This window comes from Phaseolus vulgaris, chromosome 11, assembly GCF_051622355.1.
Source record: "Phaseolus vulgaris cultivar YP4 chromosome 11, ASM5162235v1, whole genome shotgun sequence".
In the NCBI taxonomy this organism is placed as follows: domain Eukaryota; kingdom Viridiplantae; phylum Streptophyta; class Magnoliopsida; order Fabales; family Fabaceae; genus Phaseolus; species Phaseolus vulgaris.
Genome location: NC_143508.1, coordinates 4353107 through 4369525, shown reverse-complemented (window position 1 = coordinate 4369525; position 16419 = coordinate 4353107). Strand labels below are relative to the sequence as shown.

The 16419-nt window shown below is 33.0% G+C and overlaps 2 protein-coding genes across 5 annotated transcripts; both read right to left on the bottom strand.

The window, feature by feature from the left end:
- Nucleotides 1-375: 375 nt before the first annotated feature.
- LOC137837201 (ternary complex factor MIP1 leucine-zipper protein) lies at nucleotides 376-5495 on the bottom strand. Of its 3 annotated transcripts, none has more exons than XM_090297228.1 (12): nucleotides 4829-5495; nucleotides 4576-4691; nucleotides 3700-3772; nucleotides 3445-3528; nucleotides 3068-3181; nucleotides 2536-2970; nucleotides 2037-2443; nucleotides 1712-1811; nucleotides 1558-1617; nucleotides 1399-1485; nucleotides 1132-1260; nucleotides 376-1043 (listed from the first exon to the last, which is right to left on the bottom strand). In XM_090297228.1, exons 2-12 carry the CDS (start codon nucleotides 4665-4667, stop codon nucleotides 741-743), a joined length of 1884 nt encoding a protein of 627 aa, XP_090153354.1. In that variant the 5' UTR covers nucleotides 4668-4691; nucleotides 4829-5495; the 3' UTR covers nucleotides 376-740. The 3 variants fall into 3 exon arrangements, with proteins under 3 accessions (XP_090153354.1, XP_068502265.1, XP_090153355.1); XM_068646164.2 differs by having other exon boundaries at nucleotides 3068-3172; nucleotides 4829-4963; XM_090297229.1 differs by lacking the exon at nucleotides 4829-5495 and having other exon boundaries at nucleotides 4292-4630.
- Nucleotides 5496-12383: 6888 nt separating this feature from the next.
- Nucleotides 12384-16192, bottom strand: LOC137817191 (putative E3 ubiquitin-protein ligase ARI2). Of its 2 annotated transcripts, none has more exons than XM_068620456.1 (7): nucleotides 15789-16192; nucleotides 15268-15300; nucleotides 14906-15182; nucleotides 14321-14801; nucleotides 13606-14151; nucleotides 13391-13521; nucleotides 12384-12909 (listed from the first exon to the last, which is right to left on the bottom strand). In XM_068620456.1, exons 1-7 carry the CDS (start codon nucleotides 15909-15911, stop codon nucleotides 12764-12766), a joined length of 1737 nt encoding a protein of 578 aa, XP_068476557.1. In that variant the 5' UTR covers nucleotides 15912-16192; the 3' UTR covers nucleotides 12384-12763. The 2 variants fall into 2 exon arrangements, with proteins under 2 accessions (XP_068476557.1, XP_068476607.1); XM_068620506.1 differs by having other exon boundaries at nucleotides 12384-12981; nucleotides 15789-16185.
- Between the last annotated feature and the right edge of the window lie 227 nt (nucleotides 16193-16419).

Below are 16419 nucleotides of genomic sequence, written 5' to 3'. Positions count from 1 at the left end.
ATTGTTAGATATATCATATTAATATAATGGGTTTAGCCCATATGTTTCTTTTCCTATATAAACATAACCCCATGTGTTCAATATACACAAGAGATTTACCATATTCTTTCTTTTCCTTAATCAAAATTAAGAAAGTTTTGTATGTCAAATTATAGATATTAAAACGATCAATTTTAAATTTGAAGGACCGAACACTATATTATTTTTTAGATTTCATGATCTTCTTTCCACTTATTTTCTCGTTATCTTTCATGCTGTTTGACCAAAAGGCAATAAGAATGTGCTTTAGTATTGCTGGGCTGGGTGTCAGTAATGATTTCTACTGAGCAGACACAGAAAAGGTTTCCAGGATTGAAATATCATACGAAGCAGATGTCGAGGAAAAGAATTAAGAATATACATCCATTAATTGAAAACAAAAATGTAGCTATGGTAAAGTTCTTAAACCCAAGAAGGAACTTAAGATGGAGAGTTAAGAAGCAAAAATTAAGTACATCTTAAGCTTTCTATCTGAAGTACATATTTCTCTGCTTCGTATTTTCACCTTAGTGTTACCCTTCTGAGTTTAATATTTTCAGATATAACGCAGACAACGATTATTCACCGGTCATGCTTTGAGGCAGACAAATTTGCTTCCTGCACGTTACACCTGTGCTTACCACCAAATGCAAGTCTTGGATAGATATGGACAGAAGATTATTCTACCCATACACGTACATGAATCCTTCCAAGACATGTCATTACCAAGCTAATTCCTTTGAAATCAAGTAATGGAAAGTGAAGTTATGAGGGGTTAATTCAACGTTTTTCAAGCTTGACTTTGATTGAAACTCTTCAATGCTCTTCCTTTGAGAATCGGGTAGATAAGGCCTAATCATCTCCATCAAATCAGGTGCTCGCAGACCTGAATTTTTTGCAAAGGAATCAACCATCTTCGGGAGAACTACTTTCTGTTCCTTGCTTATGGTGATGGTGGACTGAATGTATTCCTCTTTGGCACATTGTAGCTCTTCAAATACTCTCTTAGATGTGTACAAACGTACCTGAGAAGGCAAGAGAAGAGGTTAATACAACAAAAACTGTAGGTAAACATATTCTTCTACATAGAGTACAGAAAGACCAGAAGTCTACCGCAGGATCAGAATGGCTTCCTGTGCAAAGAGCAAATAGTAATAAAGGTTCTGGTCGATGTATTGCATATCCTTTCCCTGCATCTCTAACCTTTGGTTTTGTCATTGAAGGAAACCACAACCGCAGCCACTAGTAGAAAATGAAAGGTGCAATAGTGTGTTAAGAAAGGCATATGGACAACAGTATTCGATCTATGCTAAACTCGTTTTTTTATTGAGTAAAATGAAATATGCAATCTTCTTAGAAGTTTCTGGAAATCAGATTTACTTGTCCTGGGCGAGGCATTCTGCATCCCAGAATGAAGTTCTGTATCATGTCTACGCTTATAGTTTGTCCCCCAATGTTATACGCAGCCTGAAATATCCTGGCTTATTTTAGAGTCACGTACCAGTCAATTCCGTGGAGTTTTATGAACGAGAAACTTACCTTCAGTACTGAAGACATTCTTTTGACATTGTTGGCTGAAATTCCATAAACTAATAAGGCCTGTGGAGGAAAGTGAGCAGAATGATAATGGTTCACTGATTTGGAGCAATAACTTGCATGAGATAAAAAAAATTAAGAGATTCAGAAATTTTACATGCATTGCTAAGGAATTGTGCACATTAATCCAAAAGGAAAGCTTTTCTTCATGCCTCATATTTCTAGGATTAACATTTTCCAGCCTAGAAACAAGTGACCTGTAAGAAAGTAGGATATGAAGTTGTTCTTCCAGACAAAAGAAATCATCTAACCAAATTTGCATACTACAGACATCTTGGTGCATTCTATCACAGTTGATAAGTTCAATTTCAAGGTAAAAAATTTAGTTTGTTGTCTCTTCATCCAACTAATAGACTATTTAGAAAAGAAACTTTGAATCTGAATAACATGATAAAAAAAGAATGCACTCCAAGATGGCTCACCTAAATCTCCGTAGCATGTATTCAATTTCCTTTAATTTCTGATTATCTGTGCATAATTTCTGTATCCTTGTCATTGAGCAATAAGGTTCACTAAATTCTTTGGACCCTCTGACATAGAAAGGGTTAGTGGAGTTTAGATTGAAGGATGAGTGTTTCTTCCATTGTGATCCCCACTTATTACCCTGGCTCTGTGAAGATAACTCGTTAACACAAGATGAGTATATTATAGGGGATGAATCATTTTTATGACCAAGAGAAGGTGGTTCAGTAAGTTCACAATATATAGCTGATATGCCCTTGATCATCTCCTCAGAAAGCCAATTGGGTGTTTCTGGAACGTAATCAACATAGCTACTCCCAAGATGCTCAGCCAGACTTGTTGAACTGAATTTAGCAAACTGAGCTTGCTGTTGAAATAAAATTTGGAAGCAGGATATTAGAGAGCGCTGCATGAGAAATTAAAGGATGGAACCAGTTTTCTGGTTTTCATTATACTTACCTCCAACATGGATAATGGCAGAGAACGGTAAGAGTCAACGACAGCTTTGGTTTCAATGTTCCCAGGAGAAGCTTCAATTGAGCATACTGTTCGTTGAGATAGTGCAGAGTGACATCGATGAATACTAGAGTCTAAAACAGTTTCTAATTCTAACTGGTTATTGCATTCCTTAAGGTGAAAGCCAGCTGAATTTCTGGGTGAAATGACATTACTACAGTTCACAACTGAAATTTCTTTGTCAGAAATAGCATCATTGCGGGGCACTGCAGATTTTACTTTATTAGTGTCTGAAGCTAATTCCAATCTTCTTTCCTTAGGTGATAAAGGTGAAGTTTGTTGATCAAATCTTTTCCGATACAAAGAGAGAAGGTATTGTTCCAAATACACAACTTCTAATTCCAATATTCCAATTTCCTGAATCAGTTCCTTTGCAGCCTAAAATTACATAAGAAATGTATATAGTGGATAGTCAGAAGCGAGATCCAAAAATTTCAACTGAGAAAGTAAAAGCTGCACTCCTATGTAACTGTACCTTTGGTATTGAATTTTCTATTGTAGCATCCTGTGAAAAAGGCAGATAACGTGCTTTCTCTAATGCGCGCCTTATCACGAATTGTTGCTTTAATCGTTTTTGAAGCTGTAGAATCTTCAGAGATATAAAAACTATATATTATGAAAAGCTATAAACCAAATGCAAATAAATAAAATGAATACTACATACTTTGACTCAAGGCTTATCTAAGCCATGTATAGTATAACAAGGACAGTTCTAATCATTGCCTTCACTACTATGGCTAGTGAGTACCTGTTACTGTCACTAGAAATGACTCCACAAAAAAGACTGTGCTGCATAAGCTTACTACTAGCTGATTGTATAATGACAACTTAATTATCAATCAAGATTTGTACCTCTTGAGTCAAAGAGCTTTGAAGATCGATATTATGGTATTGCCTCCTCTTGGATTCAATGGTGTGCTTTAGTTTCCCCAGTTCCTTTTTTTAACATAAAAGAAAGAGAAAATTACTAAGAGCTGTAAGTATTAGCTTCTATGTGCTGAAAATCATTCTAAGAATACTAAAATCTGCTATAATAAATGAAAGGAAAATGCTCAAAAATATGCAGCAAGATGGTAAAGGTGGTCTGAGAGAAAGGGTGAGAGATACCACTTCAGGCCGATAAGAAGCTCCACTAATGTTCTCTAATCCATCTGCCATGACTCTTCTTTTCATTGGGTCACTGCCAAACAGTAAACAAAAATGTCAAAATAGGGAGCAAGAAGATAAAATCATTACAGTTAACATGATCCTGTTAGCCTGCAAAACCAATGCAAAAAGCTTCCTCATAAGACCCGTTTTGGCTTTGTAGATGAAACAAGTACCAGATTGAACCTTAGTTTTCTAAAATACTGATTATATGTATTTCAGTAACATGATATCCAATGTCAGAAACTACTCCCCTGACTCAAATATAAGCAAAAAAAGAAAGGTGATGATGGACATAAAAATAAACAAATTTCAATTCCTTCATCTTACTTAAAGCTGCTATTTCAGAATTACCCTTATCTTTAAATCTAAGCATCACTCTCAATAAAATTAGTTGAGGGAAATTTAAGAAATATACCTCTTTATTGTGTAAAAACAAGAATATTAAATGAAGTCTAAGAGTGAAAATAGTTAAATTTGCTTAGAGTCCGGGGGGAATATTCCCTCTCGGGTTAATTTAATGTTACGATCTTCTGCAACAAAGTAAGATTACCTATATTTAGTAACATAAATCTGAAGAAGCAAAAGTTCTGGATAACTTGAAGAACCATTATTTGGTTAAAAAAAGAATGTACTGAAGAAGAAGAAGAAGAAGAAGAAGGAGGAGAAGAAGAAGAAGAAGAAGAGGAAGAAGAAGATGCGTGCCGCTGCAACTCGATCTTCAATTTATTTGGTTTAGAAAGACAAAAGTTGGTGAAATGAGAAAGTGACAACAAATACTGAAAAAGAAAGAAGAGAAAATGTTGAAAGTAGGAGACGAATTGTGTCTTCAAAAACCTGGTGGAGCGCTTGTGAGTTGAAATTGAAACAGTTGGGTCCATGAGCTTGAATTGCTTGAAAACAGAATCACACCACTCTATTCCATGCATGTAAGTGTCAGATTGGCGTAAACACTGTCAATGAATGCACCAAAAAACCATTAATGCGACACACACCAGGACCAGATATTGACAAAGTTTCATAAATGTGACATAGTCAAAATGGCAAGATACATCCAAAATACATTAATTTAAAGCATAGCTGCGCTTACAAGCACCAGAATCTCCTCTCTGATGGAATGTGACTTCTCACACAGTGAAGCTTTTGGAAAGCTGAATCGATTTGGTGGTTCAAAATCCCAACAGCCTCTCTCTGTTATATCTATTTCAATTCCAAAAACATTTTTTTTTTATATATATACGTCTGTTAAATGTCATTCAACCACTATGGTACGAGTACAACAAGAGTATATTTGTGTTGTACTGCTGTTGACAAACAATCTATGAAGCTCCTATGACCTCCTTTTTCATATTTTTTGACTGGTCTCACATGACTAACCAACCCACCCTTTTGGAAGCCTTTGATAAAGTTGTGGGTTTTGCATTTCATTAAAAGAAGAAAAACCATGTCATAGCTTTTGTAGAATGCATTCCAAAGTAAAACTTAGGGATTACAAAAGAATGATATGACAAGAAACATGGAGGCAAACTGAGATATGTGTATCGCAGAATATGCTATCAACAATGATGCAAATATATTGCATGCATGTCTAAAGGCACTTCAACTTTGAAGCTTTTTTGCTGGTTGGCTTTATGCACTGCATTAAAAGAATCACATGAGTTTGGTTTTTCCCTTTATCTTATATTATAGCAGTGTCTAAAAGCTGAGACCTTCACCATTTAGAATGGAACATAGTGACAAAACACAGAGTGGTGATTAGGATGGCAGTTTGTTGGACAATGGACTTACATAATGCATTCACCGCACAGTTTCATCCACTCGTGCACTTGGTTTCTTTTCTATGCCATTCCAAGAGCAAACTCCCATGTGACACATCTCACAAATCATTTACTATCATTTGGTTTGAATGGTAAAAGTTTAGTGTCCTTGAAGTTTGGTCTAGTCATCTTAATCTCCTTCTTTAGCCCTCTAAGGGTTTTCACCAGCTACAATATCTCTTAGTTTAAAGTGAAACATGACCCCTAATTGTTTATGATAAACTCAGACAAATTTTACCTACTAGTTAGACTACCTGCCATTATCCTCCTGTTATAGTGAGAGGTGAAACCAATTGGTAATAACTTCACTACCTAATCTTGAAAGTGTTTAGTCTAATTATTGGTGGCATACAAACTATGCTTGTTTGTTCTGGTAGCCAATATAGTATCTCGTTCAGGAGTCAAAGCTAAAGACAAAGATAAAGCTAAAGACAGTTTATATATTCATTCCTCCTCTAATACACCAAGGCCTCCTCCAACACACACCAAAGCAACTTTTAAATACAGAACCGTGACAAAACAGTGACCTCTAACAATAATTTAGATGAGGTGAATAAGAATTATTAAATTATAGAAGTTTGAATATAGTCTTACATAATTTACATATAAATTTGAGAATGGAGAAATGTGATAATTTTTATGCCACGTATTTATACTGATACCCTCATGAGTCATGACCCCTCCACTAGGCGATGCTACCAACGTTTGGGAAGGTTGAAGAAGAAAACACAGTGAGTTTGGTCACTTGGAATAAAAAGGAAAACGCACTTATAGAAAAGCAGCCTCAAAAGGGCTGAAAGTTTATTGTCAAAGGAAGAAGCAGTGTAAGTTTTTTTTTATATGAGGTGACTGGTTTTGGTGGGCTGTCTTTTGTCTAATTTCATGGAGAAACTTGGATACAACCAATCTTTGCATTGTCAATGACTTTGGTGGGAAAAAGTGCCATGCCTTTTCTCATTGGAGACGCTGCTATACACGGAAGAACATAAAATAATGTCTCTACATATCCAGTTACAATAATGGGTATAGAGATATTTCCATGCTTGCATAGTGAATAATATGTACACTTATTTTACATTAGACAAAATAATGCCCTTTCATCAACAATGCCTTCTTTTCCATCTTTTGACCATAACTTAAAAGATGGAATTTTTTTTACAAGTTGACAATTCAACATGCCCTTCTGCTGTTTTTATTTTAGTTTAATTTTTGTATTTATATAACTTCTTAAATAATGTGTTCATGTGTCCGGTACTGAGAACTGATTTGTTACAAAATTTGTAGAAAACATACAGGTGAAGTGTTCATTTATAAAGACAATTTTTTAGGTTTTTCTCAATTCTAACATCACTCCAACATAATTTTAGAAAAAACAAATGTAATTATTTTATTTGTATAAGTTTCTATTGTGATTATAAAAATAAACAACAAATCCTATATATAATAAAAAATATTTAAATTATATAATTGTGAATATTTTTATTTAATCTCCTATCATATTTTAATATATTGTAAAATTTGTTAAGTTGTTAATTTGTTTTTAAATAAATTTCTAACTAAAAGATCTTTTTATGTGATGATGATAATTTGTGCTATTTGAAACAAATTTATATAGTCCATTGTATTATGAAATTAGACTTTATGTATAATCACTATGATTTTCTTTTTAGATTTTTTATATATTAGCTAATTAGTGAGGGAAAGGAAACTGAATTAAGAGAATTGTTTGCAACAGCAGCTGAGGTGAGGGATTCAAAAATCTGAAAGAAATGTAAAATGCAAATTAAAATACTATTTAGTACAGATATATGTGATTGAATAGAAAACCTTTTATATTATAAGTGCATGTGTTATTTTTTTTATTTTTCTTGCACCCCAATGAGCAAAGGTAAAAATAAATAAAAAATCTGTTCTGCTTTGTTAATTCCATTTGTTCTGTTTTGGCTCTTGCAACTTCCAAACTCTGACTCACTTTTTGATATTTCACTAAGTTTTGTAAGTACTTTGTAGTTTGACTTGTGGCTGGGTTGAACCTGGAGAACCAATACTCTTCTATTCTATGTCTCTGTGTTGGGAATCTCCAATCTGAGTTTCTGACTCCAATCAGAACACATGATTAATTAATTGCTTAATTAGTTAATTAGAAATAAACCTGTCTTATTGAGCAAAACATTACACTGTCAATTTTTCAATGGAAACTGACAGACATACTTGTCACTTCTATAATAAAAAATAGCAGTGACAGGCTTAGTTCAACACTTTTTTTCAATAATCCAGAACAAACCAAAATTCGACTAATTTCAAGACCTCAAAATTAGTGAAAATTTTACCTGTTAATGTGTCATAAGCAACTTGTTAGTATAAAAAATTTAGAGAACATAAATTTGTTTAGTGTTGTTAAATTTCAAATGAAAACTGTGCTTAATTAACTGTTATTTGTCTCCTTTTGAACAAAAATTATATTCATATTGTTTGTTCATTTAAAATTTGTAAATAATGTGGGTGATTTACTTATGGCTTTATTCTTTTTGTAATTCTTAAATATTTTGATACACTTACTATGAATTACAAAGAAAAATTAAGAATAATTTCAAAATACTCATCAATATGTGAACAAGCTACTAAAATGGACAATGAACAAGAAGAAAAACTAAAAAAAAAAATAGCAAATACTTTTCTCAATAGGTACAAACTTTAGAAACCCTAGAAAAATCTAGTGGAAGGTGAGAAAGAACTTAGGAAAGTGTAAAATTTAAGATAGCATTGGCACATAGATCAATAAGAATAATTTATTAGGGTGTGTGTTTAAATGCATGAATTAATGAGTGAGAGATGATGTAGCATTTATGGTAGTATGAGGAACCAATGCATGGATATTGGGGTTTGTAACATTTTTTAATGTTGTCAGAAGGTAACGGAAGTTTCTTATTTCAACCAAAAAAACAGAGGAAACAGAATCTTATCGTTGAGATTTGTGAGACAGTAATGTGTTGGTAAGACAGAGTCTTTTTCTCTCATTACTATCATATACTCTGTTCTGTTCTGTATAATACTGTTTTTTTTTTAGTCAAAGGAAACTATTTGTTCTATTTCTTCTAACTTTCTTACTTTAATGTATGTTTATGTGTTATTGTATTTCAATTTTTTCAAATCCTCTCCTAATTTCAAATTTTTTTTTTCTATTTTATGCTTTCACATCTTTAGAGTGAACAGAAATATCCAAAAATAGTCATGTTGAGTAGTTTATTTTATTTTGTTAATTACGGTAAACATTGTAATTTTTTTTGTTTATTTTCCCTATTATTTTTGTCTTCATTATTTTTATCTTGTATGTTTAGTTTTACTTTTTTTATTTATTTGTCCAACTATTTTTATATAATTGTTTTCTTCTCTTATGAAATAATTGTTTTGTTTTGTTTGTGTATTTTCTTAATTCATCTAAGATGAGTGTGGGGAGGAGCAGAGAAATCCAAAGCCCAATGAAGACATATTATTATAGTTTCAACGGAATTTAAAAGTAAAGATGAAACAAAACAAAACATCTCTACTTTGATACCATGCTTAAAATACACAAATATTTTTAAAATAACATTATTAAATAGAGTTTAGGTAGTTGAAATTTACTTATATGTAAGATTATCAACAAAACCACTTCTAATTTATAATTAAGTTTAGAGAGTATATTTTAATAAAATAAACTACTAATAAATAATATTAGTATTAATATTATTATTTTGAAGTACTTATTTTTCTTAATCTATGGGGAAAAATATTAAACATCAATCAAAATAGAATGAAGGAAGTAAAAGGATTTTTATCATAAATGTTTAAATAAGTTCATAAATTAAAATAAACCTTTTTTAACAAAATAATGATGAAATTATAATTTGTTACACATTTTCAAATACATGGTGGACTTTGGAAAATATAAAAAAGATTCCCTTGTTGTGTTTGTTGGTGTGGTTTTATAAAATTGGATTTTCTTTGGTGGGCTTTGTTGATTGGATTTTAACATGGAATGCATTGTTTAAGTGAATAGTTTTCTTTCTGCACCCCTACATTCTTTGAGATAGTAGAATTATCCGTGATAATTTGGATGATTTCAAAATAAAAATTTTGTAAGCAAAATGTGTTTTCTAAATAGAGATTTTGTAAGTAAAGGGTGTTTTCAGAATAGAAAATGGAAGGCAAAAAACCATTATGGATTATCTTTTCCATAACGTATTTTTCAAAATTTCCAGAATGGTAAATCCAAAATTAAAAAAATTGTTCTAAAAAGTATGTTTGGAAATATTTCAAAAAGAATAATATGGAAATTAATTTTAAAAGGGGTAAATGATTTTTCCAAAAATGATGGGTGCATGAAGTCATTTGCTGGGTGGGGGTGTAGAAACACCCTTAAGTTATGTAGCACAGACACTGACACGGACACGGACACTGCCACGACACGGACACAGACACGGAGATATGTATAATTATATAAATTGACAATAAAGATTTTTGTTCATTAAGTATGTTTCAGTTTTTTTAGCAAAAATATGTTTTTCATAACTGGTTCGAAAGGATTTGTTCCTTATTTTTATAATCATAATAAAAATTTATACAATAAATTTGAGTTTTTAGAAAATTAATGTATTTCTCCTTTTAAAAATTGTGTTAGACTCGTGTTAGAATTGTCAGAAATCTAACAAATATCTTTTGAACTAAATACTTAACCGATAAGTATCCTACAAATGTCATACGAGTGTGTTCGACTTAGACACGCCATTTAAAAAAAAGTGTTCGAGATTCATAGCCTTTAAGTGAAGGAGGAGAAGAATGGGAAAGAAAAAAAAATAAGGCTTTTCTCCACCACGAAATTTGAATCTCACGTGATTGTTTTTAAATGACAGAAATATCCTCAATTAAAAGAGGCTACACATCAAAATACAAAAACGTTGGCAGATTTGAATTACATTTTTTAATTCTGGAAGCCTTTTTTATGAAATACATTTATGTATTTTATTTTCTAGAATTTGTTTTTCGTAATGTATTTTTTGATTTTGAGAATTATTTTTCCAAAATAAAGTTTTGATTTTTTTTAATTTTATTTTGAAATTCACTTCATGAAGACAAATGCATTTCAGATTTATTTTTTTGAGTGTTCTTTTAGTTTCAGATTTTTAATTCTGGAACGAAGGATAATTTTAAAATTTCGAAATGCATCAGGTTGCAGGTCACAATTTGTTTGTAAGGTGCAGGAAGAATGGGAGGAAAAGTGCAAAAGGTGTATGCATTTGAAGTTTCTGCACCTCCATAGTTTCTTCTTCTGACACTTCTACACTTTAATGTATGAAGGTGGAAGAGAATTTCCCTATGAAGCCTCAAATGCCAATCACCTCCTCATTCATATCAAGAATCTATCCATTAATTAAAAGCAAATTAAAAGAGGATATTTCTTACTGCACCCCTACATTTTCTTCCTGTACCCCTATATTCTTTGCAATACTATAATTAACCTTAATAATTTTGGATGATTTCACAATAAGGGTTAAACAAAAAGTTTTTCTGGAATAAGGATTCTATAAGTAAAGTGTGTATCCATAATAGGAAAATTCGGAAAGTAAAAAACTATTTTGGAATATCTTTTCTAGAACACCTTTTTTTAGATTCCAGAGATAAATCTGGAATTTGTAAAATTTATTCCAGAAAGTATGTTTCAGAAATATTCCAAAAAGAGTGATGTAGAAATCATTTTTAAAAGAGGTAAAATGGTTTTCTCCAAGAATGATGGGGTGCAGGAAGTCATTTATTGGGGTGCAGGAAGAAACACCGATAAAAAGATTTGCAGCAAGCTCATACGGCTGGCCCAAGTCCACACCAACAAATTAGAATACTTATTCATTGTCCATTCCCAGTTATTATGAGGAATAAAATATTGGTCTTTAAGAAAAAAAAAATTAAATAATTTTCTAAGATTTCCTTTTAAGTTCACAAAGTTGATCACTTTCTTCATTTAAATAGTAATAATAACATATGTTTAGACATCAAAATATAAGAACAAGTGATTAATTTTGAAGATTTAATAAACTTTACAAGTTTTAAAAAATTATTCAATTTTAAATTTAAGACTAATCCAACACGCAAATACATTTTTTAAAACTAAGTTACTCATTTCAATTTTTTATTATTACATAAATTGCGATTTGATAAGATCTCTTTAATGACATAAACTAAAATCGTTGACTTTCTGGTCCTTCATAGACTACTTTGTCTCCCAACATATTATTTTCATTTTTTTAACCTATGTGCTTTATTTCCCCTTTTATAAAGCATATCTGGAGAAATTTTATAAGGATACCTGAGAAAAAAAAATAACATTTTCATAGATTAACATAAGTTACATTTTAAAAGTTATTTTTGATTAACTTCTAAAATATGTAAATGTTTAAGTAATCGATAAACTAATATTAATCTATAAAGAAGTTAATTTCATTTTTTTTTCTTTTATTTCTTCCTCTCCTAAATATGTGTATGAGGGACTTCCCTTTAAACATATCCTTAACATCAAACAAGAATACATTTCTCTCAATTTACAAAAGACTAGTGAATCAAGAAAGTGATGGAAATTTAACCGTTTAAGTAATAACTTTTGATCAATTGACAAAATGTTGCATTCCATGTCATGACATAAAAAAAAGTTACCTTCTTTAAGAAAGGTTAAGTATGCGTAGACAAGTGTATAAGGGATTTCAGTTTTGAATTTGTAAACCATGAGGGGTTTGGAAGAAAATGAAAAAGTAGAGCATCGACATTAATAGAAGAAGTATATTGTTTAAAAGATGAAACTAAGACAATAAAAATGAGTGAAGTTACCTCCACCTATGACTTCATAAGATAGGAATAAAAAGGATCCTAGAAGTTGTCCTGAAAGGTGTTGCTAGAAACCCAGGTAGCCATTTACATAAAACTAGTAGCAAATAAATGCCCCCCCAAGGCTATCTATATACAGCGCTAAGATTTCAAACCCAAGGTAGAAATGGCGTCGGAATAATAAACTTTAGAAACATATATCTCAGTAGAGAGAGAGAGAGAGATGAGTGGCTAAGTGAAAGATATGAAAGCGAATGGGGTGAGAAATCCAAAAAGATTAATTCCTTCCAAAGGCAGCAAAGCAATTTATGTTAGACCTGTACGCCTGTACTTATATAAGGTGTCCTTCTTCAAAGTCAATTCCTGTCTATAAACTCTGCCGGCAAGTTTAGATCAAAAAAACCACCTCCAAGACCATCTTTTCTAGCTCGTTTACGAGAAGAGCATCCATTATCATCTGAACTCCCTGATCCGGAAGGCCGATCAAGTTCAGCTGTTACACCTACGCTTGCAGCATATATACAATAATCCTTTTCACTCAGTAACATTTCTGATGAGCATCCACAAAGTCAAACTGAAGAAAACATACATAAGAACATTCATAACATAATATAGAATAAAGAAGCTCCAAAATTAAATTTACAAATTGCCACTGTATTTCCATGGGTAAATAACAACAAACAAAACAAGTTCTAGAGTAAGCACCCTCAAGCATGATTATTTATGTATCGCTCATCTACACCAAAGATTAAACCATGGCCAGAGATATCATGCATCAAATTCACAACAATGACTACTTCATTTTAATGCACAACAAATAAATTAAAAAAGCAGGCAAAAAATCAGAACATAAAACAACCATCAAAAGCGGCTCACTCAAAATTTCTCTTTAATACATTATGAGAGGCGGTAACACAAGATGGCAACGTTAACGCCAAGAGGGTCCGGTTCATTATTCAAACAGAACCGACACAGGCACTTACCAGTATTGACTTTGTTGTTCCAGCAAACCGAAAGTTCTGAAGCCCTCTCGATGCCCTTTGACTTGTATGGAGCAATACTATGAATGCCAAGATGAAGAGAACCCAATAAATCATTCTCGATGCACTCATACCTGCAGCAAATAGCAGAATTTGCAATTATTAATGTCAAAACTAAGAATGCATCTACAACCTTATTTCTTAAAGCGGACACTCACATTTTCTGACAAAGCTTATCAATAATTGTTGAGAGGGTGAGAATCTGCATTCTTATCTCCACAACCTTATCATCTGAAAAGGTTTCAAAAGGCTCCTCCAAAATTTTAGAGAGCTTTTCAACATTTGCCTCAAGCTGCTGCTGTTGATCCTCAAATAAGTTCTGTTTTATTTCCCTTTGCGCGTCTGTCATTTCTTCCTTAAAAAGCTCATCTCCAAACATATAAAATGCAAAAGCATATGAATAGGATAGGACTCTCCTAGATCTGAAAAGTCTGGAAAGTCCATTATTTACCCAGCTATAATCTCTGAGTGTAGAATCTTTTTCTTCTGAAATGGCAATCTTCCCTTGTATAGTTTCTTTCAGTTTGCTTTCAATCTTAAAGGAGTCTGTGTGAGCTTTATATCGGTTATGATAATGCATATACCGATATAGATCCCTCTTTGCACGTTCTGCCGATTTTTCTTGCTCTTTGTAGCGACCACAGCTATGACCAGCTATACTTGACCAAGTATGCTCTCGGCCAGTAGCTCCACCGCACAACCAACTGCACCAAAAGGGGTGAATTATTACTAAAAAACAAGTAAATGTCAACTCAGTGTCAGAGGTGGCTTCAACTTCTGATCCATACTGCTATATTTGATTAACTGATTTTTTACAGCCAGAAAGATTAATTATTAACAGAATATGCTAATGCAGGAAGGAGGAAAACTCACCAAAATGCTTGACCACAGATACAGCTAACCAAGTTACAACCACCGTTCTTCTCCACTGGTTTGTGACACTTTGGGCATGGTTTTGTATGAACAGTTATCCAATTAACAGTTTCTGATTCATCTCGACACTTCTTAGCCCAAAGCTCCCACATCAGGCATGAACAAGGTGAGTGTGCTTCTGACAAGCACCTAAAACAAAACTGTAAACCACATGAACATTCTACCTCGCACAATTCATCATCCTCAACCCGTATTGCATTCCCACAATGAGGTGTACTGGGACACCATTTAACTCTTTTATTGTCTTCAATGTAAGATTCAAGAAGAAAACGTTCATATTTCTCTGCCATACCAGGGTGCTTTCTACTGAGTAAAGTTCTAACGACAGCTTCATCACATATGGAATTGCACTTGTGTTGCATGCATCTAATACGTTTACTTTGACCCTCATTTATTTTAACAATAAAATGTTCAATCCAACCTGTAAAATATAAACAAATACAAAACACGCTCATAAATGAAGTTTGCATGAATTTCCATCATTGTGCAAAACCAAAAGTCGTGTATAACCAAACAAATACTCACAGGAGTTGCAAAAGCAATGACCACAGTCCATTCTTGTTGTTTCAACCCTAGCAACATCCTCCATGCAGATGTAGCACATTACTGTAGAAGGAACGGATGAGTCAGAGTCGGGATGTTGATCCACACTAACACCAGCCTCACCAAAGAGAAATGCTTTCCCCTTGTCTACATACACTGCAAACAACTTCTCCACATCCCAACGATGATAAATTAGCAGTGTACGAGCATGTTGCTCTCTTACCGATAGCATCTCCATCACTCTGCGCAAATCCTCCTTCTGCAACAATATGCATAGTGATCTCAGTAAAACGTACATATATAATTTATCCAAACAAAACACACAAAGACATCCTTCAATTTACCTGTGCAACCAAAAGTGATTCCTTAGTAATCACCTGCAAATTCCAAAGGAGTTCGTCAGAACACAGTAAACTTAAGGAAAAAAACACAAATAATCCAGCTTCACACCACACCCAAAAATTAATCATAGAATCACAGAACCCAACCAGCCCACAGTAAACTGAGATGCCAATCACAAACAAACCCTTCAAATTCCAACCACAAATTTAGCACCCACTAAAGAATTCAAGAAAGTCCAAAACGTTCATGTTACGCAGTCCAACCAAGAAACAAAATTCAAAGCAGTTCCTAAAGCCCCAACCTTCAACAAACCCATCTCAATACAAAACCCAAGATAATGCACCTTATCGTGATGACAATCAATTCACAAACCAATACAAGAAAAGAAAACACATACACACACCCTCACACAAATAATAGCGAGAGGAGGAAATCCAACAAGTGAGGGTTTTAAAGACAAGAAAAGATAAAATAAAAAATTGGGATTATCCCAAGAACGATGTATCCTATCGGAAGCGAATACCTTAGTAGTGGGACCCTTGGAAGATAGCAACGCGTAATCCTCGTCGTTTTCATAAGCCTCGACGGAGTCATCTTGATCGGAGTCGTAATGGTAATCCTCGTCGCTGCTCGCATAATCCTCCATCTCCAGCACCCCCACCCCAAAACACGATTGAATGCGTATTCAAATTCAATTGATGAAATAAACCACTATCGCACAATTAGGGATTCGATATTCGATCGAATCCGGTGATCGGAAAATCAATAACTGAAATTCCGACGAGATGGCCGGCAAGACAGAGCGCAGCCACTCACCAAAACGCACAAAAAGAGAGAGAAACAACCTTTCCTTCTTCCTTTGCAGTTTTTCGCAATCCCTTTCCCTTATATAGTTACAAAATTATTATTATTTGTTTGCTATTGATTTACTCTTTCGTAAACATTATCAGATATTAATTATTACTATTATTTTTCAATTTCTGACATATTTTCAAGTCATAGAACTATTCCACATTTAATTTCCATTTTATTTTTGTTAATTAATTATACATTATTATTTAATTTTATTTCGAGTATAACGGGATGGGACAATGAAATGATGATAATTATATTCAATAATAAAACAATTGTTCACTGTCTTCTCTTTATTCAAG